The 27,999-nt window shown below is 44.0% G+C and overlaps 1 protein-coding gene across 1 annotated transcript; it reads left to right on the plus strand.

The window, feature by feature from the left end:
- Nucleotides 1–27,995, plus strand: ZNF414 (zinc finger protein 414). Its single transcript, XM_087702073.1, has 9 exons — nt 1–131; nt 15,149–15,253; nt 15,433–15,574; nt 15,766–15,873; nt 19,612–19,719; nt 22,595–22,700; nt 25,189–25,727; nt 26,474–26,632; nt 27,144–27,995. The coding sequence occupies exons 2-9, from the start codon at nt 15,200–15,202 to the stop codon at nt 27,218–27,220; spliced, it is 1,293 nt and encodes a 430-aa protein (XP_087558199.1). The 5' UTR covers nt 1–131; nt 15,149–15,199; the 3' UTR covers nt 27,221–27,995.
- The last annotated feature ends 4 nt before the right edge of the window (nt 27,996–27,999 follow it).

A 27,999-nucleotide genomic window follows, 5' to 3' on the forward strand; every position in this document is an offset into this window, starting at 1 on the left:
TCCCTGAAAGCCCCACTCTTTACCCAAGCGCATTTACTACTGCTACCTACAAGCAGATATGGAGAAAAGTCTTTTGGGATCTGGTATTTGTCCACAAAGTATTGGTGCCTTGTCCCAAGGACAAAACACAGGTAAGGCCTTTTCTAGTGCCCAAGGCTTGTTTCCATAGAATCTTGAGCTATGGTAAACATCCCAAATTTTCTCTATTTTCTTAACTGTTCAAGTGTACTGTGTCGTACTGAGTTGCATTTTGAGAACAATATACTTTAAAGGGGGTAGGAATGGAGAAGTATTTTAATTTTATAATATATATTTGCTATCCCTAGCAACACCACCATCATCATCACCAGTTTAAATTAAAAGGAAGCATTTGATTCTACAAAACTAGGGTGACTGAGGTTTCAAGACCTGTTTTTCCCTTAGATAGTACTGGCAGAATTTGGCTTTCTCATGCAAAATGTATTCCTCGGAATGCTGATTCTTAGACAGGATGCCTTAATAGTGATATCTTTCTGATTAGCAACTGCTTCCAACTTTTGATAGCTGTTTGTGGATATGAGAGCTAGAACTCCTATTCTTTTTGCTGCAATAACTGAAGATCCTGCACACTTCATGGAAATAGCTGAAGAATTTCATACAGCTCTTCCTCAGTGAAAAGTGTAAGATCAGTTGACATTTTAGATAACAATCTTAAGGCCCAGTGGACTAAATATGATTTAAAGCTGAGGATTATGTAGTGCAGTGATCTCCAACCTTGGCAATCTTAAGTCTGGAGGACTTCAACTCCCAGAATTCCCCAGCCTAAGCTGGCTGGGGAATTCTGGGAGTTGAAGTCCTTCGGGCTTAAGGTTGCCAAGGTTGGAGACCACTGATGTAGTTGAACTAGGTATATCCCATACCTTTCTAACCACTAGGGGTTCTCTCGTCCCTGTTACTTTAGTTGAAACTAGTTGTTTGCAGACCTCTCTGTTTTGGTGGAGACTAGAACAGTTAAGTTTTCCTCTTTGGTAGAGGTGGAGATTGTGTGCCCTTCTCCTTAATACTGATAAATTCAAATGCCATTGATAAAATCACCCTTTATCAAAAACAGGCCAGTTGGTGTAGCAATTAAGGACTTAGGCTAGAAACCAGGAGACTGTTCTTGTTTTGCCTTGGGCACAAAGCCAGCTCTTGGGCCAATCATTCCCATTCAGCTCTAGGAAGAAGGAACTGGCAAACCACTTCTGGAGATGTTGCCAAGAAAACTTCAAGGACTTATCTAGAGGCCATGTAGGAGTCAAAACTGACTTTTACTAAAAACCACTGACTTTGTAAGCCACTGACTTTGCAAGCAGCTCATAATCATTTTCTACTGGAATGGTTGAAAAACGTCTACAGTTTTGCAGCTTATTGGAAAGATACCAAAAATAAATTTTGGGGTTGAAATAGAGAAGTAACTGAGAGAAACATATTTTGATTAGGAGTACCGTCATATCTATTTTTCCCTCTGCTCCCTCCCTTTTCTCTGACTCAAATCTGCCAGAATGAGCCTTCATAGAACCATTTTAATGAATTTATGACATCTTTGGGTATAATCTCTTCCTCCTATTAGTTGCTTTTAAAAAATATCTTCAGAAGAGTGGGTAGGATTTTCAATTTAAGATGCCAGATGCAATTTGTTGGAAAGCCAACAAAGTTTTGTTGTTATAGTGGTTAAGGCACCTGGCTTGAAACTGGGAGACTATGAGTTCTAGTCCCAATTTAGGCATGAAAAACTGCTGAGTGATTTGAGACTAGCTGTGCTCTTTCAGCCTATAATGTTAGGCTGAGTGACAAGGTAGTTGGTTAATTCCTGTTGCAACTAATGGATCAACACTTGGTTGATCTGCAAAAAAGCAGACTTTGCACTAGCAGAAAAAAATGTGAGGAAGAAAAAACAGTTTTGTTCCTAAATAATATTTGGTGACTCAAAGTGGGATGTTGGTAAGGGGTCAGCTTCTTGGTAATATATACAGAATGAAGCTGGTTCCAATTGTTAATACACTTTTGAGTGAGATTCTATAAGTGGGAAAACATTTTCCCCCATTTGCCACTGTTTTGTGTTCCTTGGTTAATTTTCTGTAGCTGAATAAATCTTGGTTTGATTTTAAAAGCTGTGTTTTGATGAATCCTTCACTGGTCAGTGGTTGAAATCACATTAATACCTTTGGCTCCATTTCAGATGTTCTAAGGGCTTCTAAAGAGCCAAGGTGGCGCAGTGGTTAAATGCAGCACTGCAGGCTACTGCTAGATCAGCAGGTCAGCAGTTCAAATCTCACCGGCTCAGGGTTGACTCAGCCTTCCATCCTTCCGAGGTGGGTAAAATGAGGACCCAGATTGTTGGGGGCAATATGCTGACTCTCTGTAAACCGCTTAGAGAGGCCTGAAAGGCTTATGAAGCGGTATATAAGTCTACTGCTATTGCTATCTCAATCATCATAGTCTTCTTTTTAGACTTTTTAAAAATATCCTGGCTGAGAGAGAATAGCATCTGAAGGCCACTTGCAAGTTCATTCATTCATCCACTTAGCAAAGAGGAGATTTAAATGGGGGAATCAGAGAGGAAACCTCATATATGATGTTTAATGTTAAACAAAATGACATAAGAAATGTAATAACTCTGTCACCGGTTTAGTGAATTTTCAGGTGTTTAATAATGTGGTTTACTTTTACTGCAGTACTGAATTTTGACCTACCACATTCCAGAGCTACTTCTGCCCAAAATATTATTTGGTTCACCAAATAAAAGGATGGAGTTTTAAAGAAGATAATCTAGTCACTGTACTTCAGCACTTTACAGTTTTAATTAGGTTTGCATTTTATGTTCAGATGGTAAGAGATATCTCAGAGAAATGAACATTTTTGTCTTTTAAAAAGGTAAACATCATTGAAGTTGAACTCGTTTCCTATTAGTAAATGCAGACATCCGTATAGTTTTGGGCAACAATATTAAATATTTCTCCCCCCAGCTTTCCACTCTATTCTATAGCTTGGGGATTTCCTAGTGGAAAGGAAAGGAAATCTAACTATGGGCTTATACTGGCTTATATAAATTGCAGTGAATTCAATGCATCCTCCTGGGTCTCTCTGCTTAGGTTATGAGGCTCATTATTTGAGAAATTGGCATGTGGGGAATGGCTTATCTACTTACAGAATAATAGAATAACAAAGTTGGAAGGGACCATGGAGATCTAGTCCAACCCACTGCTCAGGCAGGAAACACGTTACCATTTCAGACAAATGGTTGAACAATCTCTTCTTATTTGGTAATAGTTTACTTTTTTGGCAGTAAACTACTTTTTACTGCTTTTGGGAGTAAATAAGTAGTTTACTTATTTGGGAGTAGTTTACTTTTTACAACTAATGTAACCAGCTGCTTTAAAAAGTGCTGTTCTGGACATGCATGTATTTTTATTTATTACATGTATATGCTGCTCTGATCAATAAATTCTTCGAAAAGTACAAAAAGCCCTCTAAACTTGAGATATGGTTGTCCAAATTGCAGGAAAGAATATGATGGGGTAGAATGTTGGACCGGGAGTTGCAAAACCTGACTTCATATTCCCACTTTATTTCATGGAGTTTGTTGAGTGGCAGTCACACAACCTTTAAACCCAATTTACCCCTTAGGGTAGCTGCTGTGGATGTAAAAGATAGAAACCATACATACCACCTTGAGAAAAGGCATGCAATAAATCCCGTATTTTTCGGAGTGTAAGACTCACTCCCACCCTAAAAGAGATTGAAAATTTGGGTGCGTTTTATACTCTGAATGTAGCTTTTTCAAAAAAAAAATCCAGTCCTAATGAGGTGCTAACAAGTGAAGCAAACTTCCTTGCTTTGCCCTCATTGCTGCTCCCTCCGACAATGAGCTGGGCTTTAGAAGCTGTTTTTTATCCCCAACCAAGGGATCAAAAGCATGTGTGCACATGCTCAAAACCAGCAAACGTATATGGTGAAGCTGACCATACTAAGGATGCTAGCCAGATTACCTGGTAGGCAGAATTTTTTTCTCCTATTTTCCTCCCCAAAAACTAAGGTGCGTCTTATACTCTGGTATGTCTTATACTCTGGTGTGTCTTATACTCCGAAAAATACGGTAATCCCTACATATGCTAAAAGGCATATATATATAAGTCCTCGACTTATAACAGTTTGTTTAGTGACCATTCAAAGTTACAGCGGCACTGAAAAATGTGGCTTATGATTTTTTTTTACAGTTACCACCTTTTCAGATGTTTGGCAACTGGTCCATATTTATGACCGTTGCTGCATCCTGGGGTCATGTGATCCCATTTTGCAACCTTCTGATGAGCAAAGTCTATGGGGAAGCCAGATTCACTTAACAACTGGGTTACTAACTTACCAACTGCAATGATTCACTTAGTAATTGTGGCAAGAAAAGTTGTAAAATGGGGGGAAATGCACTTAACAAATGTCTTTCTTAACAACAGACATGTTGGACTCATTTGTCAAGGACTATCTGTATTGACTTTTATTTCTAACTCAGTTATCTTAAAGGAAAACAAAAGGAGTTGACATGTGACCTGAGGTTGGCATCATTAGTGGAATATACTTATTTTCATCTTCAAAAGTCCTTCTTATAACCCAATTTGTTTTCTGTGGGGGCACAGAACTTTTATTTGTGGGCTTGGGGACCAATCACCATCCAACAGGGAATCCAGTTGATCAAACTCACAAAGAAATACAGGTAGTCCTCAAGTTTCAACCACAATTGAGCCCCAAATTTATGTTGCTAGGTGAAAACATTCGTTAAGTGAATTTTGCCCCATTTTATGGATTTTCTTGCCACAGTTGTTAAGTGAATCGCTGCAGTTAAATTAGTAATACGGTTGTTAAGTGAATCTGGATTCCCCATTGACTTTGCTTGTCAGGAGGTTGCAAAAGCTGATTGCATGACCCCGGGACACTGCAACCGTCATAAATATGAGCCAGTTGCCAAGCATCTGAATTCTGATCATGTGGCCATGGGGATGTTGCAATGGTCATAAGTGTGAAAAATGGTCATAAGTCACTATTTTCTTTGCCACTGTGCCATTAGTGACTGTGAACAGTCACTAAATGAACTGTTGTAAGTTGAGGACTACCTCTAGTTGGGGCTGGGCCATAATGATCCCCATCCAAGAAAAAGCTTTTGAAAACCATGACTGGGTTTACACGCGCAGCCTGTTCAAGCCAACAGTGCGGCTTGCTTGGCCAGGCTTGTGAATTCAGCCCTTTAAAGAACTCATAGCTTACAATCTAGCGTGTTAGGTAAACCTAGCTGTGATTTATTTGATGTGTTGTGAACCAAACCAAAGGTAGCTTATCCAGCAGGCCTCAGGGAAGCAAACATGCCATAAAAAGCCCTCTGCCGGTGCTGGGGAAGGTCCTTTCACCTGCATCCTTGAGCTTTGGGGGAGATTTACTATCCTCCACAGCTGGTGTGAAAAATGAATGGGCTAATGCCAAAGGAGAGAGAAAGTGCCATTCCCTGCTCTTCATTTCACCTGTCACGGGCATATATCAAGCCTTTGGCCATTCCCTGCCTTTGTCTCAGGGGACTTTCTTTTGTTCTTCATGGCATTAGAGAGCTGAAATAATGGGAGGGGGGGAGGAGGAGGAGGAGGAGGGGTGAAATCTCACCTTTTGTTGCAGCTGATTCAGCAAGTTCATATTCTAATTTTTAGAAAGACTTCCATTTGTGGGATATGTGTGATCAAAGCGCAGCTGAGAAGCACAGCTATACAATCTGCTATTCGAAGCTCCTTTGTTCGAACCTTAAATATATTCCTTTCTCTTGCTTCCTCTGCAAAATATATGAATTGATGAAGCGGTTGTTTTTATATCTGCAGCTGCTTGGATACGGCCTTGGGTTCTTGTGGGTGGGTATGTAGGTTTGAATATATTAGCAGTTTATAGTTCAGACAGGAAAGGTCGTTATTCTTTGTATAGGTACATGATAAGCATGTGCATTATGCAGCTATATTAAAATCAAGTTTGAAGGTTTTACCTATATGCAAATAAGCCTTATATTGTTGCAGTGTGGATGGTTCTGATTTAGATGTGGGTTTAAACAGCTATGCCCTGACAGGCCATGCCATTCCAGCCATTGCAGATTTCACTTTCCTGATTTTTCCAGGCCCCCTCATACATACAGTGCTAATATTTGACAGAGCCTGGCAGGAGGAAGGGCAGTAGAGGGTCTGTATGATTCCTATTTTTAAAAATATTTTTGTTGAATGTAGGAGACTGTGCTGCTATCTGTCCGACTGCCCACTTCTTGTTTTCATGTGGGTGTTTTTTTAATGCCCCTCCTGATATTTACTAGTAGGAATGGTTGACGCATATCCATATCTATTATCGTGGGCACATTTGTTTTAAATAAAGCAGAGTCTTACAGATGGAACTGAACTGAATTAAAAAAAACACTGTAACTTTCCTTTACTGTAGGCATAACTGTGTATATATACAAATAAACTTTAAAAGTTGTTTCAGTGATTAAATTCTAAAGGTGCTTTTTCAAGAGGCAACAAGATTTCCTTGTTTTTATCCTTGAAGATGTTTTGCTTCTCATCCAGAAACTTATTCAGCTCCAACTGGATGGTGGGGAATGGTTTATATTCCTTGCAGACAGCTGGACATTTGGATTCTTTTAGAAAGCCACTTGGAGGTTTATCTGTGTCCTCAGGGTCACCCCCAATGCAAATGGGTGTGGAGCTTCTGGGAACTGCTGAAAAGATTGTGTTGTGGCGCTGTGCTTTCTGCAGGATGTTGCACTCTAAAAGAATGCAAATGACAGCTGTCTGCAAGGAATATAAATCCTTCCATTCCCAGTCGGTTGCCTCTTGGAAAAAAAGAACTTTTGGGATATCTATGATCTGGATGACTGAGAATCAACAGAGACAGTCAGTGATTGAGCTTTTATCCCATCTCCATTCCCCACTGTGGAAGTACATGGATTCTTACACGCCTTTCTTGTGTGGCTGCTTCTGAGATTGTGAGCGTGGCCATAGGCCGTGTGGATTTTATCTACTTTGCCAAGTTTGAGCAAAGCATATTTAGGACATGCCAAGGGAGGTTTCAAGAAGCTTCATTCTTAAAAACTCCGCTTCTGGTGACACTCCCCCCCCCCCCTCTCTCTGTCTCTCTCTCTTTCCCACTCTCTGTCTGTCTGCCTTCTGTCTCTTTTTTTCTGTCTCTATCACTCTGTTGCACTATCTCTCCTTCGTCCCTGCCTCTCTCCCCCTCTCTCTTGTCACTCTCTCTCTCTTCACCTCTGTCTCTCTCCCTCTCCGTACCTCCCTCTCTCCCCCTTGTGCCCCTCTCTCTCACTCTTTCCCCCTTTACCCTCTTTCCCCTTCTCCCTGTCCCTTTGCCCCCTCTCTCTTTCTCTCTATCCCTCTCCCCCCTCTCTCCCTGTCTCTTCTCTCTCTCCTTGTCCTTCTTTCTTCCCCTCTGTCTCTCCCTCTTTCTCTCCCCTCTCTCTTTCTGTCATTGTCTCTCTTCCCCTCTCTCTGTCTCTCTCTTCTCCCACACTCTCCGCGTCCCTCCTTCTCTCTCTCCCCCTCTCCCCTGTTTCTCTGTCACTCTCTCTGTGTCCTTCCCCCCCTCTGAGTCTCTCTCTCTCTGTCTCTCTCTCTTCCCTTCTCTCTCTTTTGCTCTCTCCCTGTCCCTCTCTCTCCCTCTGTCACTTTCTCTCCCCCCTCTCTTTCCCCTCTGTCTCTTTCTCTGTGTCTCTCCCCCCTCTGTCTCTCTTATCTCTCTTCCCCTCTATCTCTTTTGCTCTCTCCCTGTCCCTCTCTCTCCCCCCTTCTCTTCCCTTCTCTCTCTCTCTCTCTCTCTCTCTCTCTCCCCTCTGTCTCTTTCTCTGTCACTCTCTCTGTGTGTCTCTCTCTTTCTCTCTGTCACTCTCATCCTCCACACTCTCTCCCCCCTCCCCACTCTCGCACCGCTTGGGGGGGGGGGAGCCTCTAACGCCGGCTCCCTCCCCTTTGAAAAAAAAACCCGTCCCTCCCTTCCCCCCCTCTTTCTCCCCCCCCCCCGCACTTCCGATCTCGCGACAGCTGCGACCGCGTTAAAATGGCTACAGTGTAACCCTCTTTCCGCCTTTGATGCTGCTGGAGTCGCGGCGGATCTCTCCCCCCCTCCCCCTCCCCGACCCCAGGATTTCTTTTGAACCCCTCCCCCCTTCCAAGATCTAATCCTTCTTTCGGAAAAGCAGCCACGTCTGAGCGAGACCCCGGCACAGCTCTCCCTTCCCCCCTGGAGAAATGGTAGGTGGGCTGTTGGCGAAGCCGAAGGGGTGTGTGTGTGGGTCTGTGTGCGTGTGCGTGTTTTGTGATTCTTTTTAAAAGATCGCAGTCTTTTAGGGTTTCTCTCTCTCCCTCCAGGTCCCTCCTTGGGTCTAGCATAACTCCCATTTCATTGTGGTTGTGTGTAAGTGTCTGTGTGTTTGTGTGTGTGTTTTGGTTGGTTTGTTTATTTGAAATTCAAGCTACGCTTCCCATATTTCGCCCCGATCGTACGGCAGGGGTTTTTGCAGTTGTTGCGTGGGGAAATTTGCCTGAAAGGCCCGGAAGAGGAGAGGGTCGCGGCGGCGGCGGCTTCGGAAACAGGCTTGTTTCTTCTTTCGGTCCGATTCGATGCACATTGCTGGGCTAGAAAAGGCTTCGGAGGTTTCGCCGCGCTGGGGTAAGGCGGAAGAGAAGAGAGATCTTCCCCTGAAGTCAGATGCAACAGTTGGAGGATATTTACATTTGGGTGGATAGCCCAGATTAGAGCAATGTTTCCTAACCTTGGTCCCTTTCAGATGGGTGGACTTCAACTCCCAGAATTCCCCAGCCTGAAAACTCTTCCAAGAGTTGAAGTCCACCCATCTGAAAGGGACCAAGGTTAGGAAACATTGAATTATTAGAGACTAAATTCAACATTAGTTGTCCTTTTTTAACACGGCTGGTGTCTGAATGTGCCCTCTTATCTCACAAGGTGGTCGTCAGCTTGCTTTTTTTAAAAAAAATAATGTTTTTGCATGCTGGTGAAAAATTTGTATTTGTGCTCCGTTTAATTTTTATCTTGGGAAATCTGTTGAGACAATAGGGGTACACTCATCACAATTTGCAAAGCTTTGTCTGTGGTATAAGGAGTTAACAGGAAGATGTTAAGAGGGTTTTTCCCCCCTTTAATCTTTTCCAAGTTGAATAATTCAGGAAACAGCTTGCAGACAGCTTTGTGGCTGGAACTGATTTGAATGATGGGAATAAATGACTAGCCACAGTGTTTCTTCCATCCCTTTCTGTGGAAGAGTTGGCCTGGCTTTGAGTGCTGCTCCTTTGACTCCAGAGGCCAATAGAAATTTTAATTCGTTTTTGCTAATTGTAAAGTTCTGGTCATCATTTGCTGAGCCATTTTTTCTTCCCTTACTGATGCTGGGTTTGTTTTGTTTTTTGACATTTTATTGACCCTAGCTTGAGTTTTATGATGTAAATTCCTTGGACAATCACTATGGATAAATATGTGCAACCTTGTCCAATGGGGCGTCCTCCATCTGTATTGATTAATCCCATTATACTCTGCATTATTGGCCATACTGCATTAAAGCTTATGGGAGTTGAAGTCCAATGTATTTGGTTGGCATCAGGTTGATGAAATCTAACCTACTTAACTTAAAGCTTAATTGGAGAGTTCAGGCAACTTGGCAGGAAATCTTTTTTTAGTTCCTATATTCACACCCAGAGAGGTGTGGTATATATTTACACAGACAAACACATGCTTTTACCAACCCTGCTGCTCCAGATGCTTTATTGCTGACCTGGAAAATGCCATTGCCTGCTGGAGGAATTGCAAAGCAAAGTGCCAGGGTGAAATAGCTGTTTTATTCTAATAATTTGGAACTAAATAGAGATTCTGCTTTTTGGAGGGAGGGGACTTTAAATATTAACTTACATAACCAGATTATTATGTTGTCAAGTATTTTTAAGCACTAAATGGCCATTTTGCTTATGTTGTTTATATTTAAACTCAAACTGAACTATTCTGTGGATGTAGCATTAAATATGGTCTTCACCTTATTTTCTATACTCACACATGCCGATGTAATAACAGGGAAATAGATATTAATCTGACAAAGTTTCTACTATACCACTGACTACAAGAAGTGATCTGTATGTTTAATCTTTTTTTAAAGATGACTTTTTCAGTGTCTTGTCAAGAAAAGAACTGTTATAGATAATAAATTTTAAAAGAATGGGAAAGAGAGGAAAGTCCTTAAGTTTTGATTTGTTCATTTTAATATATTGCAAGATTAGGAGCAGTTTACAACTAGGAGCAGATTGGTGTTTTAATTTCCATGCAACTAAAATTTCCTATTTTGGGGGAAACCTTTATCTAGCTGAAACTACAGATCCAGGTTGGTCCAATGGTTGAGGCATCAGACTAGACATTGGGAAACTCTGAGTTGTGCCTGAAGGCATAGAGCAGTGGGGTGGGGTGGGGTGGAATGACCTGGGCCAGTCGCCCTCTTTCAACCCTAGAAAGAGAGCAATGGTAAAGCACTTCTGAAAAACCTTGCCAAGGAAACTAGTCCAGCCAGTTGCTAGTAGACAATGTTAACTTGAAAACATCAAATAAATAAATAGAAATTAAAAAAGCACGAAGAACAGAATGACTGAAGGAAGTAAGCAAGGAATAAAATCTAACTTTTGCTGTGTTTTCTTCTGCTGTTGTAACCTTACAATATTGCCTTTTGTTAATCTAACCATCTATGGGTTAAGGATCAGAGGTAATTCTAGTCCTAGTTTTGTTAAAGATATGGGGAGAGAGGGAAGGTGCTGTGTTTTGCTTTTGGGCTTTGCTTTGTTTACATGGCTCCCAAAAAGAGGAAGCACAGAGAGAGATGAAGGGGAATAACCCAGGCGCACAATATGAAAGAATCCTGTGTTGTTATTTGCTTGTCTCCCTGCCCGCGCCTTAGATGAATTATTTAAATTCTTATTTGTTGTAAACAGCATTTGTAACCCACCCACTCTAGTCCCAAAGGATTCCGGACAATGTGCAACATTTTCAAAACTGAATTATAAACCCCAATGAAGCACAAAGTCTAAATTCAGTGGTGCCTTGGTACTCAACTGCTTTGAAACTCCTTGAATTTGGTACTCGGTGCACTTTGACGCAAAAAGTTTGTCTGGTACTCAACACATCAGCTAGAACTGGTGACTCACTACATTATTCCTTGTGGCAAGTATCATCGTTTTTGATACTCATCCCGCCTCCTGGAACCAATTAACTATGAGTACCCAGGTACCACTGTAAAATAATAATGATGGATGGCATTAGGATTTGTTTTTTTCTTTCTGAACTCCTTCATTACTTGTTACCATGCCTTCAGAAGCTTACTTGATGTGGTTAGGATTAGCCGTTGTTAAAAGCAAGTTTATTCTCCCCCTCTTCGTTTCTCCCTATAGCTAACATACAGTAGATCAGAGAATACCTCATTTAGAGTTTTCTTGAATTGATTCATGCCTTCCAGTCAGTCTTGATTCTTGATAGTCTGGATAAGTACCGCATTTTTGGCAAGATTTTGGCAGAAAGACTGCTTCTTTCCTAGGGCTGAGAGAAAATGATTGGCCCAGGATCACTAAACCAGCTTTGTGCCTTAACTGGGATTAGAACCCATAGTCACTCGAGTTCTAATCTAGACTGATGCCTTAACTCAGGGCATCACTCAAGGCTTGTGAGCCGCATCCACCCCATGTGGTGCGTAGACCTGGCTCACGGGGAGACAGCAAAGGACCGGCCTGCGGTGCCTCTGCCAACAAAAATGGAGCTTGGGAGGGCTGCACACAGCTATGTCAGGCTCCGTTTTTGGCCATGACAGCCTCCTGCAGCTCTCTGCCTGCGAAAACGGAGCTCGGGGTGGTGGTGTTCTCAAGCTCCATTTTCGCTGGCAGAAGGCTGCGGGAGGTCATCATGGCTGAAAAGGTGGGCTAGGAGCCCATTTTTGCTGGCAGAGCACTTGGGTCACACACACCCTCCGACATGAGTGAGGTCATGCTGGCCATGCCCCCCCCCCCCGGCCATGCCCCCCCCTTGTCAAATACAGCTCTGATGTGGCCCTCAATGAAATCGAGTTTGACACCCCTGCCTTAACCACTACCTCAAACTGGATTTCTTTTCTAATTTCTTTCTTGAAATTAGATTTTCTAATTTTGATTGCAGTCTTCAATATTTTATGTGGGGTACAATTTGCAGTTTGCAGGATACACTTTGTTTTAAAGAATAGGGAAGGCTCTTTTACAGCCCCTGGGCCACAATATCCTTGTCCGGCCCACGTGAGGTAATTTGAAATTAGAAATCAAATGTAAATAGGTGTACACTATGCACGCAATACAACTGCACTGCTTTTATTTTGAAGGCGACTACTTCCCCCCCCCCCCCAGTTTAGGTATGTACTTGCACGCTTACACACCTTCACAAGCCTATTGGTTCGGCTTTCCACAACAATTCAAGTCTCCCCTTGGGAAAATTAATTGCCCACCCCTGCTATATAGACCAAAGGCAAGGAAGGAAGTAGGCTTCATGGACTTTTGGCAAGCAAGTAGAAAAGAGCTTCAACCTCAAGAGCCCATATCTTGATACTGTTTTGTATGAAGATTTTCAGAAGCAAGGCAGGGAAACCTCACTCTTTTGCCCTGACGGTGGGTACTGCCTGTGAGAAAGAGTTATAGTAATCAGTCCCAGTTCATGGTGTTCCTCAAAACTGGATGGTTTGGCTTTCCTCTATCCCCGCATAGGGATGGTGTCCATCACCCCCAAGTAGGTTATGAGTCAAGGGGATGGAATGTAAATCTGGAAGAAATCAGTCCAAAGGAACATACTCCAAACACAACAAGAAGAGGCCTTAACCCAATAGTAGCCAATACCAGAAGATCCCGAGAATGTAATGCAGAGGCAGCATCCACTCAGGAAAACGCAAAATAGAATATTGGTGAATGCACTTGAATTAGGGAGGCCTTGTTAGGACCTTCCATTTCCTTCCTTCCATCAATGAATTCAGAAAGCCTGTATGTCAGTCACTCTTTTCCCACCTGTCTGCTTACAGTCATGTATTTATTGGAAGGCGAGCATAGAAATGGTACCCAAATGAATAGCGCATTGTCTTTCCCTCCCTTTCCTTGCAGCCAGCCAGTCAATTGATGGATACTCTGCTTTGCCCTTGTGAGCATTTTAATTTATAACGCCCCCCACCACCAAACACCCAGCCATCTGCCTTCTTCCTTGTAGATTAGACTTTGCTCTGAGATTTGTGATCTAATCGAAACCTTACCAATTAATGAAAGGCCCAAACAAGGGACACTCTGCTGCAATATTTATTTATTTTACTATTAGAATGGATTTAAAACATTTTGGTTTTTTCTGTAGTCTGCAGAAGATCTTACAAAGCTCCTCCTCCTGTCTTAACCTTTGGTATAACAAACTTTACAAACCACACTGCACATATTTAGATGTGCCTTGCTGTGGATTGTAAAATAATTTTACAAATGTAAATGGATGCTATTTTTGCTTGAAGCTATAGCCCTTTTTTCCCCTTCTGTTTCTGAGCTTGTGTAAAGCATCTGGAGGAGCAATGCTAGACAAGGGACTTGGGTCTAGAGAGGGGATTAGGGATATATTTCCAATTTCTTCTTAAGAGGTGTGTATGTGTGTGTGTGTGTGTTTTATAGCCTTAGCTCTGAAAAGTACTCAGTAACTTTGAAGTGACAACAATAGTCCCAAAGGATCTTGTACCTGTCAAGTTAATTGGGTGGGTATTAATATTAACATTTGTAAATCTATTTATATAACATACATGGCATAAATTTGTGTTATTTATTATCCAAGTGCTTTTCCTCAGGATCTTAACCACCTAACATTTGATTTGGGAGATCAAGAGAGGAAGGAAAGTTGAAAAAGAATGGTAAATTAGGAAGAAGCCGACTTGTTTCATTGTCGATGTCAAGGTTCAGCTGTCAGCCGAGTTCTTTTAGAGTGCAGGAGCCAAAAGCCTTGAATAAAACATGTTTTTGCTTATACAGTAGAGCTGCATAATTTACAGTCATAAATCTCTTTTTGCTCATTCCTGCCCATTCTCTTTCTTTTGCACTCAAACAGCTATTAAATTAACATAATAAAAATAAAAGATAAATTCAATGATTTCGCAGGACAAAGGCAGCCTCACAGACATATTCTAGGAGATATTTGCAAATGCAGGCAGTCTTTGACTTACAACCATAATTGAGCCCGTAATTGTGGTCATGTCACACAAGTCATTAAGCAGGTTGTCACATGACTGTGCCTGATATTAGCACCTTTTTTTGCAGTGGGTGTTTTTTGCTGGAAACTGGAATTAAGTGCTTGTTTCGGAGAGGGAATGTCATAAATCATGGTCACATGACTCTGGGACACTACAGGTCCCACTACAGCCTAAATGCAGGCTGATTGCTGAATGCCCAAAATGCAGTCACATGACCAGGAGGAGGGGCAGATGTTGGAACTTCCAAGTCTGGGTCATAAGTATTGTTTTCGGGTCTGTCATAACTTTGAATGGTTGGCCAAGTAGTTGGTTGTTAGGTGAGGATCACCTGTATTCTGGGAAGCAGCAAGAGATAATATCTCTGGAAGTAGAGTTAGTTGTGACAGTGTGGGTGGTGCAGCCAGAGGAACAAAGGTTATAGGACATGGCTTGTCTCAGTACGGAAGGATTGGAGAGAAAAAGGGGGGTAGAGTAGAATAGAATAGAGCAGAGCTGGAAGGGACCTTGGAGGTCTTCTAGTCCAGCCCCCTGCTCAAGCAGGAGAATCTATACTATGTCAGATAAGTGACAGTCTAGTATCTTCTTAAAAACCTCCACTGATGGAGAACCCACGATTTCAGGAGGCAAGCTATTCCACTGATTAATTGTCCTCACTGTTAGAAGTTCCTCCTTAATTCCAGGTTGCTTCTCTCTATGGTTGGTTTCCAACCATTGTTTCCTGTCCTGCCCTCTAGTACTTTATAGAATAATTTGACATTCCCCCCCCCCCTCTTCTTTGCAGCAGCCCCTCAAATACTGGAATACTGTTATCATGTCGCCCCTAATTCTTCTTTTCTTTAGACCAGCCAAACCCAAATCCTGCAGCCGTTCTTCAAACGTTTTACAAGAGGCATGACTTTGCCATCAGAATGGAAGGGTGGAAGAGGAGAACCAAAGAAAGTTGAGGTAGTTGCAGTGAGAGATCAGTGCACAAACCAGAGATTTGGCCATGCAAGCCACAACCGGGTTCTTTAGCAACGTGTTCTCAAATTTTCTTCTTCCAGTGGGGAACCCCAGGCTGAAAGACCAGAGCTTTTCTGTAACGTTCTTTGCTGACAGGTTTTCATCTCCTCCTCGCTTGCTAGGAGAAGCCACCCTCAACGCTGCCTGCCCTAACTGCTGTTCCCCTGCCCAACCACGCGCTCAGAGCTTCACCCCCTCACACCCACAGCTCGGCTGAGAAGGAGGAAGTGCCGTCAGTGACATCTCCCGCGTCTTCATCGGAGGGTAAATACCGGTTGGAGAGGGAAGGAAAGAGACAAAGGGCTGAACTGAGCTGCTACTATAAGAGAATATGGTGGGTTCAAAGCCTTAGCTGGCGATTGCGGTTTGTAAAACCTGGCTAGTTTTTAAGATGCTGCAACCCCCTCGCTTAAAATGCCTTCCTCTTATTCCATTTTGCTTTTCTTCATCCCCAGGTTCTAACAATCCAGGGCTTTTGGGCAGCCAGACACAGCCAGCGTGGAGTGCGGGTAGCAGTATTCGAAACCAGGATCTGCAGCTCCCAAAGCGCAGACCTACCACAGGTACGTTTGTGGTTGCGCTTCGGTTATGGTCATTTTCACTCTCTCTTGTTTTGGTAGGGAGACATTGAAAGGGTAAGAAGGATTTTTGGCTCCTGATGACACGAATGGCAGCCTCCAGAGGGGACTGCCTTTGTTTGGTTGTGAAATTGTTTCCTTAAGGTAAAGGTTCCCCTCGCACATATGTGCTAGTCATTGCCAACTCTAGGGGGCGGTGCTCATCTTGTTTCAAAGCCAAAGAGCCAGCTCTGTCCAAAGACGTCTCCATGGTCATGTGGCCAGCATGACTAATCACCAAAGGCGCACGGAATGCTGTTACCTTCCCACCAAAGGTGGTCCTTATTTTTCTACTTGCATTTTTATGTGCTTTCAAACTGCTAGGTTGGCAGAAGCTGGGACAAGTAATAGGAGCTCACTCTATTACCAGCATTAGGGATTCGAATCGCTGAACTGCCGACCTTTCTGATCGACAAGCTCAGCATCTTAGTCACTGCCCTTACTTAATTGTTTCCTTACTTAACATGTTTTCTTCTCCTGCGTGTGTTGAAAAGTTATCAGGAAGTGAGGTCCTCTTTTGCTTCCTTGCAGCCCTGCCGGAGGATTTGTGTACATCATATCTGGCAGTTTTTCTCACCAATAAGCCCTGCTTATCTTTATAGCAGCCTGTCTGTCTATCATCTGTCAATCATCTGTTTTATTTAGAAAATTTATACGGCTGCCCCACTTACTCATAGTGACTCTGGGCGGCTTAGAAAATAGAACTCCACCCCAATTAAACCAACCACTTGTGTGGGGGGGGCTCTATATTACCCTGTGGTCTTCAGGTCCTTTCGTAAAATAATGTCTTCAGGACCTTTTGAAAGAGTGTGGAAGTGCAGGGTGTGGGGAGGCAGTCTTCTTCCACAGAGATGATGTTCCACAGAGAGTGAGCTGTCACAGAGAAGGCTCTTCCTGGGTCCCACCAGATGGAGGGGACCCATAACATACCCTGCCTCTCTGCTCTGGTGGGTCAGGTACACATAGCTGGGAAAAGACAGTCGTTCAAATAACTTGTTGACTCCAGTCCATGTAGGGCTTTAATGGCGACACCTTAAATTGGACCCAGAAGCAAATGATAAGCTATACTTTCAAATCCTGGGTTGGTATTTTAAGAATGCCAGGCAAGCTAATTTGCAAAATATTTCACTTTTTTTTAACTTGAAGAGAAGCCACTTTTGTTCATATCTTAAAGAAGGGGAAAGTTGAGGTTGGGAAAATTGCTGTCTGGACTCTCAGGCCAGTTTGCATCCGTGATACCGTGTTTCCCCGAAAATACGACATGTCCTCATAATAAGGCCATGCCACATTTTTCTGGTGGGCAAAAATATAAGCCCTCCCCCATAAATAAGCCCCTTGGACAACTATCTAGACCCCTTCCAGTCAGGCTTCAGACCCGGTTACAGCACAGAAACCGCTTTGGTCGCATTGATCGATGATCTCTGGAGAGCCAGAGATGGAGGACACTCCTCTATCCTGGTCCTCCTTGACCTCTCAGCGGCTTTCGATACCATCGACCATGGTATCCTTCTGCGACGACTGCGGGAGGTGGGAGTGGGAGGCACCGTGTTGCGGTGGTTCTCCTCCTACCTCTCGGACAGGTCGCAGTCGGTGTTAGTGGGGGGGCAGAGATCGTCCCCTAGGCCCCTAACTTATGGGGTGCCTCAGGGCTCGGTCTTATCCCCCCTACTATTCAACATCTACATGAAACCGCTGGGAGAGATCATTCGCAGGCACGGGATTAGATACCATCAATATGCGGACGATACTCAATTGTATCTGTCCGCCCCGTGCCAACTCAATGAAGCGGCAGACGTGATGAACCGAGGCCTTGAAGCTGTTATGGACTGGATGAGGGTTAACAAGCTTGTGCTCAACCCAGAAAAGACCGAGTGGCTGTTGTGTTTCCCTCCCAAAGATTCGACCAATATTCCATCACTCAGGCTGGGGGGTCAAATTTTATACCCCTCAGAGAGGGTTCGCAACTTAGGAGTCCTCCTGGATCCACAGCTATCGTTTGACCATCATTTAATGGCTGTGACCAGGGGGGCATTCGCCCAGGTTCGCCTGGTGCGCCAGTTGCGACCCTACCTGAATCGGGAGGCTCTCACAACAGTCACCCGGGCCCTTGTGACCTCTAGGCTGGAATACTGCAATGTGCTCTACATGGGGCTGCCCTTGAAGAGCATCCGGTGACTTCAGCTAGTACAGAACGCGGCCGCGCGAGTGATTGTGGGTGCACCTCGGTTCACCCGCATAACACCTATCCTCCGCGAGCTGCGCTGGCTACCTGTTGATCTCCGGATGCGCTTCAAGGTGCTATTAGTCACCCATAAAGCCCTACATGGCAGTGGATCTGGATACTTGAGAGACCGCCTTCTGCCAATTACATCCCTGCGACCAATAAGATCACATAGATTAGGCCTCCTCCGCATTCCATCGGCCAGCCAGTGTCGGCTGGCAACCACAAGGAGGAGGGCCTTCTCAGTAGTAGCCCCGACCCTTTGGAACGAGCTCCCCGTAGAGATTCGCACCCTCTCCACCGTCCAGGCCTTCCGCACAGCCCTTAAGAACTGGCTCTCCCGTCAGGCCTGGGTACAAGGATAGTTACCCCTCCCGAATGATGAATGTATGTTGATTACTATTTTATTATATGTCTCTATCTTAATGTCTGTATTCCCCTTCCCCGATTTTATGTGAGCCGCCCTGAGTCCCCTCAGGGAAAAGGGCGGCCTACAAATATTAATAAAATCACAAATCACAAAATCACAAACCCCCCACCTCCGTCCAGGCAGAGCGCCATTCACCAACCTAGCAGTATCCTGAAGGTGCGAAGCCATGGGAACCTGGGGGGGGGGGGAGAGGCAAAGGTGATCACGTTGCTTAGCACCTTCGGGATACCGCTAGGTTGGTGAGCAGTGCTGTGCTCAGCTGAAGAGGGGGGTTGCCGGGTGGCTGCTCTCTTCCGAGCGGGCTCCCAAAGAGCTGGGAGCAAAACCCCTTTCCAGCCGGGCCCAGCGCCATTCACTGACCTAGGGGTATCGCCAAGCCGTGTGAGTGCCTGTTCGCCGCCGCCCGGCTCCCACAGCTTGGCGCCTTCGAAAGGCTAGTGAAAGGTGCTCTGCACGGCTAGAGAGGGGGGTTGCGCGAGCGGCTGTTCCGCTCTCGCTCACGCGCCTCACAATGCCCAGGCCCAGCTCTCCCTGCAGAGCCAGGGCACTGCCGCCGGTGCCGCCGCTGCCATCCCAACATAGCTTTTTCGGCAGCTTCCAAACTGAGTCTTCCAGCAGTGGCTGTTCTGGGCGTATGCTCTATGGTTGTATGCTCTGCCGGCAGCTGGCCCATAGCGCAGTGAATGAAGGGGGTTTGCCGGGTGGCTTCTCATGAGCATGGTCGCTTCATGGCTGTTGCGTTGCGCTGCTGCGACAGTGCAACACAACCGTTTGCTCCTGAGGCTGTGCCCGGCGCTTTGGAAGCCCGCTCGGAAGAGAACAGCCGCCTGGCAACCCCAAAACAATAAGGCCTCCCCTGATAATAAGGCCCAAGCCATATTTTGTCTTATTTTCGGGAAAACACAGTACCAGTAGAAACAGGATCACCTCAACTCCATCCGTGGCTCCCTTAATCAGCAGGCATGGTGGAGGCTCCTACAGAGTTCATTTAAAAGGAAAGCATTCCTGCTTCTGTTCTTTCTCCCTATTCCAGGGAAACGGTACCAGTGTTCAGGGGACGGCTGCCGCCTGGCCTGCCACAGCATGAAGGAGCTTCTTCACCACATGCAGGTCCACTCTCGGCCCACGGAGTCCCTTGAGGGTAAGGCTGCCTTTTCAAACTTATCGGTCGGGTGGGTAGTACAGGAGAAGAGGGAGAGTAGAGGGAACCATGAAAACTTGTGCTTCCTCCTTTGTTCTTGAATTTTTAAGGACAGGAGCCTAAAGAGTTGCCCTTTCATTCATTCAGTCTGTTTGTGTGTAACTAAGCCAGGTTCAGAGGTTCTTGCTGTATACCGTATTTTTCGGAGTATAAGACACAACTTTTTTCCTCTAAAAAGAGGCTGAAAATCTGGGTGCGTCTTCTACACCGAATACAGTGCTTTTTGCTTCCCGAAGCCCTGCCCCTTCACCAAAATGGCTGTGCATAGCCTTTTTTGCCCCCACCCCACCCCAGGAGCACTCTATAAGCATCCATAAGACTATTGGTGCAAATTTTTTTGATGAAAAATGGGCCGTTTTTGGGAGGTTTGCAGAGTGCAAAAACTCCCTCCCCCTTTGGAAAGCTCTTTAACTGATTGTGGAGAATTACATTGATCAAGTGCTGTGCCAGCAGAAACACCTACCTATCTACTGTATTTCTCTCTCTCTCTCTCTCTCTCTCTCTCTCTTTCTCTCTCCCTCCCTCCCTCCCTCCCTCCCTCTACCTACCTACCTACACACTCTCTCTCTTCCTACCTACCTACTGTATTTCTCTATCTCTATTTCTCTCTCTCTATCCCTCTATCTACCTACCTAGTTCTTTTTTAAAAATTGCCTCTTCAAACCCTTGGTGCGTCTTATACTCCGGTGCGTCTTATACTCCGGTGCGTCTTATACTCCGAAAAATATAGTATATTTTTTTTAGCATGGTCCTTGAGCATCAGCAGAGAGTTCAACTTTTGCTGGGAAGAAAAGGAGAAGAAACACTGGTTTTTCTCTTGCGGAGAAAATGAAAGTATCCTCCTTCTCTGTCCTTCCCAGCAAAGGAGGGAAGACGGCTGCTGTGGAGGAAGGCAAAGGGTGTGTGGGATTTGTCTGCTTCACTTGTACCCCCTAAACGTGCGATGTGTAGAATTTCATCAGCTCCTTTGACCGGCAGTTTTCCCTCCGTGCTGTTGCACATTTCCTAACCCTGTTAACTGTGATTTTTGTAACTGAAAGTGTTTAGAACTCAGATGTCTGCATGCCAAAGTCTTTGCTTTGTATAAACATGGCCGCTGAAGCATCTTTACACAACTTCTTAATGATAGCTATAGTTTGTGTGTGGTTTTACAAAGGGCATATATTAAAAACTGCAGCATCACAGGTATTCTGTTTTCAAAAGTAGCCAGTCAGATACTTCTTGGGGACGTTCAAGAGTCTATTCTATTGCATATCCCCCGACACCCAATAATGCTGTGATTGAATAGAGGATTGATGTAATCAGCACGGTTCATAAGGTCATATCTGCTCTCCAATTCTACCTGAAAGACAGTCCATCCTTCATCTTAGGATAAAATGTTCCATAGCACATTTCTTTATAAAGGCGCATGAGGAATTACTTCAGTGGACAAATCCACCATGTTTTTAAAAATAGCCATCCTCAAGTTGAACTCTGCTTCTGGTGACCTTATGTCAATGTCCTTGTTGCCCTTGTGGCAAAACCTTTTTCTGAGATTTCCTGGTGGCCTTCTATTTAGGAATTACGGTAATTAAACCTCATCCTGTTTACTGTTGAAAGACAGCCCACGTCAGTCAGGTGCTGCCATCTGCTGGATCATCATATTTATAAGCTGTTTGAAATTCTTCTGCAAACTAAAGTCTGGACAAGAAATTGAGACCTGTTAATGACATGGGAAAATAACACTGGGAGGTTGGAAGAAGAGCACTAGTCTAGACAAGGGTCTAATAAGTGAAGTGTGAGTTGACAAAAGGGGTAATATTTGAGAGGCTGCCACAGAGAAGGGGGAATCAACCTATTTTCCAAAGAACCGGAAGGTAAGACAAAAAAACAATGTAATCAAAGAGAGAAGCAACCTGGAATTAAGGAGAAACTTCCTAACAGTGAGGACAATTAACTAGCGTAACGGCTTTGCCTTCAGAAGTTGTGGGTGCTTCATGACGAGGTCTTTAAGAAGAGACTGGACAGTCACTTGTCTCAAATTGTATAGGGTCTCCTGCTTGAGCAGGGGGTTGGACTAAAAGACCTCCAAGGTCCCTTCCAGCTCTGATCTGATTGACTGAGAAAGTGTCTCAGAAGGGATCCTCCCTAGTTTTTGAGAGACTAAAAGTAAGGAAGGAGAGAGGTACTTTTAGACTTGCAAGATTTTGTTACTGTAACTTTATTGCAAAGGGAAGTGTTGGTGTTTGTGGCTGGTGATTCTTGTCTAGGCTCCCTCAAAAGGCTGACTAGACTGGAAGAAATAGGTCTCCTCTAATTAAAACCCAGGCCTTTGCAGGCATGATTGAAGCTCCCTTTTCTTCTTCTTTGTTTCCATGTGGAAACCATCTTTGCTTTTTGGGGGGTTTTTATATTGTTTTCTTGTTTTAAAGGGGTCTTTCTTTTACATTTTGTAAATTGCCCAGAGCTGTTCGGAATCATATGGTTAAAAACATGTAATAAATGTGGAGTCTTTGGTGCTTTCTGAGCTTGTTTTTTTGCTTGCAGATGGTTCATTACCAACCAGGTAACATCATCAATGCGGGGGAGTGTTAGATTTGCCTTGCAGGGAAAATTTAGTTTGCCTAAATAGGGAGCAAACCCCACACTCCCTTGTACTGATGATTTTACCCAGCTGGATAATGAAACGTCTGCAAGCAAACAACCTAGCTCAGAAAACGCCAAGGATTCTATAATTCAAGCTGAGCTACAACTACAGAGAACTCTCTTCTGTTGGAACATTTAATAAATCAATGAATCAAGCTACAGAGGCACTGAACTGCTGGCTTTCTCTTAGGAAAGACATTCCGCTGTTCCACTCCGGCTTGCTTGGAATCGTTCCCCAACATGCAGGACCTGATGAGTCACATGAAGGTGCATTACAAGCCCAACCGCTACTTCAAGTAAGACCCTCCTTCGTTGGATTGTCGTTAAACATGCATATTTCTTTCAACACATTCTCTGGAAAGGGATGGAGCGAAGCGAGCTAATGAAAAACAGGTCAAAATTAAATAGGTCTCTCTCCAATTAGCTCTTCTCTTTCTCATGTCTTTGAATCCCCAGTGAAATATGAAACTTGGCAACTGAATCTGGGACAGTTCACTGTCGGCTTAATCTGCATTATAGGATGACTGTTAGGATAAACATCTATGCGACTCTGAGGGGGATTCAAAAGAAGAGTGTAATAGAGAGCAAGTCTACTTGGGAACTCCAGTCAATATGTTTTTGTAATCTCTGCAACTTTAAAGTGTTGTGGACTTCAACTCCCAAAATTCCCTGACCAGCATGCTGTCCACATATCCTGAAAATTCAGTGGTTGAAAAACGTTGAACTGAAAGCTATTTTTTTCCCCTTGCAACCAGCATAGAATAGATCACCCTCCCCAAATAGTCCCCTTCAATAAGGCATGAAGGCCAATCCCCATTCTGCCTACCCTAGCTTTCTGTTTGTCAATCAAAGCAAACATCCTCCCATGAATATTTGCAGGTTAGAGGCTCCCAAAGTGATTGGGCAAAGAGGAACTTGCCTTAAAGGGGAAAAGAAGGAATTAGGCCAGATGACGTCTAAGGCAGAATATAAGTACCATGGAGTCCACAAAGATTTCTTTTTTCTTTTAATGACCCCTGTAATTCCTTGCAGCAGGTTGAAGGGGGTGGGAGAGGCTGACTGGCTGGATGCCCTTCCTGATGCCTACAGGGAGTTCATTGTGCCCAGAGAGCGAAATATCTGCCACTATTTAGGATCAAACTCACAGGCTTCTGATTGTGAGACAAGAGCTCTTATCTGTAGGCCACCCATTGTGCCACTCCAGTCCACGTAGAAAATAAGGAGTAGAAATTATCTTGGAGAGCACCTAGGCTGGGGAATTCTAGGAGCTGAAATCCACACATCTTAAAAGTTGCCAAAGTTGAGAACCTAGGCCATCCCCTGCCCAGTGTCACCCCTGTCAGATTGCCATCCTGCACCTGTTTAAATACCCCACTAAAGGAGAGTCCAAACATCTGACCCATCTCCCTCATAGAGGAGTGTTTGAATGTATTGAGATACATCTATCACTGCCTGGTCCACTGCCTTTGTACCGGCTGTAGATTCTGTGCTTATAAGCTGGTATCACACAATGCACCAAACATTTAGTTTACAAGCAGTAGTAAATGGGTTTGCATCCTGGTTGAGGAAGTTGTGCAAATCCAGCCTATAATTGGCTAATAGCCTGGAACTAGCTGAAGCATACCTAAGCCCTTCAGTGAATTTGAACAAATTTAATTTCAGGTGTGTTGTTCTTTGTTTCCAATAGGCCTCAAAGTAATATTAACAGATTTAGTGATGATTCATAGCCTAGGATAGTGTGTATAAGAGCTACTTTAGGTTTATGAGACTATTATGTCTTCAGTGAAAAGATCTTATTTTCAGATCCCTTTCCTCCTCTCACTTATGTCCACAATTTTTCAAACCCCCTTCCCGTTTTCACTTATGCCCAGGACAGCGCTGTTTCTGAGATCCAGTTTGGACTGTTAGTTCAGGTACTAGCTAGAAAGCAGGCGGGGAGTTCAAGTCCCACCTTAGCCATGAAAGCCATCTGGGTGACTTTGGGCCAGTCGCTTTCTCTTAGCGCAAGGGTAGTCAACCTTTTTATACCTACTGTCCACTTTTGTGTATCTGTTAGTAGTAAAATTTTCTAACCGCCCACCGGTTCCACAGTAATGGTGATTTATAAAGTAGGGAAGTAACTTTACTTTATAAAATTTATAAAGCAGAGTTACAGCAAATCCCTACCGCCCACCATGAAAGCTGAAACGCCCACTAGTGGGCGGTAGGGACCAGGTTGACTACCACTGTCTTAGCCCAACCCACCTCATAGAGTTGTTGTGCGGAAAATAGGAGGAGGAAAGTATGATGAAAGCATATTCACAGCCTTGAGTGGTTAGTAAAAATTATAAAGGTGGGATAGAAATAAAGTGATTCACCAATTCCCACCAAAATCTGCCACAATTTGATAGTCCTTGTTTTCTGGATGTCTCATCTTCTTCAGTAAGCAAACATGGGCCTGGCGCTCCGCAGGGAATGAGAATGTCACATTTGATAAGCCTGTTGGAAGCTCAGTGCTGAATGCTTTGTTTAAGGAGGAGCCGGGGTGGCGCAGTGGTTAGGGTGCAGTACTGCAGGCCACTTCAGCTGACTGTTATCTGCAGTTCAGCGGTTCTAATCTCACCGGCTCAAGGTTGACTCAGCCTTCCATCCTTCTGAGGTGGGTGAAATGAGGACCCGGATTGTTGGGGGCGATATGCTGACTCTGTAAACTGCTTAGAGAGGGCTGGAAGCCCTATGAAGCGGTATATAAGTCTAACTGCTATTGCTATTGCTATTAACCTGTTGTGTTTTCATTCCCTCCAGATGTGAGAACTGCATGTCACGTTTCCGAACGCATCGCTCCCTCTTCAAGCACTTGCACAGCTGTTCTGATGCCAACACCACCACTGCCACCACCGCCACTTCCCCAGCCCTGGCTTCAGAGAAACCCATCTTTCCACCTAGCTCTGTCCTGGAAAAAGAGCCACCAGGGAAATTGCTGGAGGAGCTTCCAAAACTCCAGAGCGTCATACAGCACTTCAAGAAAGAAGCTCTTCTCCCTGGCACAATGGACACTCCTCTGGCCACCGACTTGCTTCCAGCTGGACTTCCTGGCCCCTTAGAATCGGGGCCATTGCCAACGTCTCCTACATATCCTCTGCTGGACCAATCCCTGTTTGGGCCACCCTCCCTGGCAAAATTCTCTGGGCCACCTCACCCTTCGGTTTCAGGGCCCTTCTTGCCCTATATGCACCCCACGTCCTATGCTTTACCTCAAGCTGCAGTGCAGAATCGCCTTAGGCCTTTCTTGCCAGCAGGCCAAGGCCTCCCTGTTTCCAATGCTGTGTGGAAGAAAAGCCAAGGTGAGCAGCTATCATGTGCCATTTTTACTCTGCATAAGGCTGGTGTCAACCCCTTTCGGAGTTCCACAATAATTTTACTATATTACAGGGGTAAGTGTGTGTGTGGGGGGGGTGTGTGTGCAAGAGATGCCACTATTAAGTCATAGCTACCCGAGACCATATTTAAGTCATGAATTTAACACAGAGGAATTCGTGTGTAGGACTGAACATGGTAGCATTTCCTTTTATATCTTCTCATCTGAGTAGAAACAATTGTTGAATAATTTTAGAAGCCCACTATGTATTCCATTTAATTGTCACGCTGATCCAGTCCTCAGTTACCCAATTTAGAATATAATGAAATACTCTGTCAAATACAGCACTGAAATCAAGCTCTATTACATCCCCAATATTCCCATAATTTACTAAAGAAAATTATTTTTCACACATCCATGTTGGTCTAATAGTCTCTACGTTGTTTCAAAAGTTCTTCCACATCGTTTATGATCTGCTCTAGAATCTTCCCAGCTATCAGGATCTGTAATTTTCTGAGTTTTCTTCTTACTTTGAAGAGGCCTTTGTTTTCCTCTTTATACTCTACCCGTTGTTCTTTACAATATCTCAAAAGATAACACATGCAAAATTCACCTAAGCCATCAGAGAGTTCCTTTAGTTATCTTTTCACAAGAGTCATTAGATCTGCAATGGTTTGGGAATCAGGACACTGACCGGTTGACTGGATGTTCAGCTTCTTCTTTCCATTGCAGGACACTCCTCCAACAGCCGCATTGTATGGGAACACACCCGAGGTCGTTATAACTGCTTACAGTGCCCCTATTCCACAGCCTCTCGGGAGGAGATGACCCAGCATACTGAAGACCACCGCAAAAATCCCTCTCCAACCAGTCGCTTGGATGGGGAAATGGGTGAGTGCTAACAATCGTGGGGAATCTTGGTCATGAAGTTTTGGAAAGAGAAAAAAAAAGCACCTGAGATTTCTCTGTTTCCTTTTGGTTATGGAAGGCCTAATTCCAAGTCTTATATTGTATTTCCCTCATTAACGCAACAGTTCCTCAGTTTGATCTACTGATATAGGAAGGAGTTTAAAAATCCTTAAAATAATACTGGGCTCCCCGCTCAGTTTTGGCATGCAGATGTATCAGATGTCCCAAGTATGTATGTAATAATTTCTCCAACTATTTTAATGGCTTCCATTTTGTAAAAGGCTTTCCGGAGACCTTCAAAATGACTAAACTTATTTTAAATCCATGAGGGGTGGGGAGAAGGGGCTGTTACCTGACATTTTAACCCAACAGTTCTACCTTAATCCTGAAAGAAATACTCCCCCATTTGCGACTCGGAATTTCCCCCTCCATTTTGATTCTTTGTAGTTTAAACTGACATTTTTTTCCTTTTTTTTCTTCTTCTTTCCCCCAGACTTTGGTGTTCCTCTTCCCGCATTCCACCCGAAGTTGACACCTGAAGTGGAGAACTCCCTCTTTTCCCCGCTGTGAAGTTTCCACTTGGCTGATTAAGCTGACTTTATTATTTCCCCCCCCCCCCCAAACACAGCATTTGTGTGGAGAGAATTCTTTATTTTTATTTTTTATGTGTGCATTCCTCCCCCCCAAAAGGAGGCGTTTGGGGACAACCATGTGTCAAATTTAGGGCAGAATTCATTTGCGTTCTAGCTAGTCCAGAATGAGCAAGAGCATGGATGCATTTGACATACTCCTGTTTGTTTCTGGTTACTCCCTTTGGCAGAAAAAGCCAAACGTCTTTAGCCTCCAGTCTATGTTTTGTTGAGCATTGCATCTGAATCTAGTCCTTGGCTTATTTCTCAAAATAATGAGCTTCTGATATAAGTCACTGTCCCATTCCTGGCTTAAATCAGATCTGTCAGGTGAAGAATGTCAGGAATTCTGACTACACTCATTCACTTTTCCATTCTTTATAAACCAGGTTTGAAAGACTTTGTCTTATATGTGCTCGGTTCCCCTCCCACCTACTTCATTCCGGTGCCTCCTTTCAATTAAAAAAAAATGTGTTGACAACCGAGTACCAATTAAAAGAAAAGGGAGTAGAAATGGATTACCATTTGAAAGGGATTCGATTAATTTAATCAACTTTCTTTGCATTTCCTTCTTTTTTTCTATTTAAAATCTTACCTTTCTCCTGCTTTTAAGGTTAAAATAATCTTTACTCTGTACAGTCATAACTAGTTATGCTCAGGTTTGTTAAGTGGGCTACTGCTGCTTTTGAAAAAAAATAAATTGTAATTGTACAGAATGGC

This window comes from Thamnophis sirtalis, unplaced genomic scaffold (assembly GCF_051295495.1).
Source record: "Thamnophis sirtalis isolate CommonGarterSnake01/CBP01778 unplaced genomic scaffold, rThaSir2_p1.2 scaffold_1, whole genome shotgun sequence".
Classification (NCBI taxonomy): Eukaryota; Metazoa; Chordata; class Lepidosauria; order Squamata; family Natricidae; genus Thamnophis; species Thamnophis sirtalis.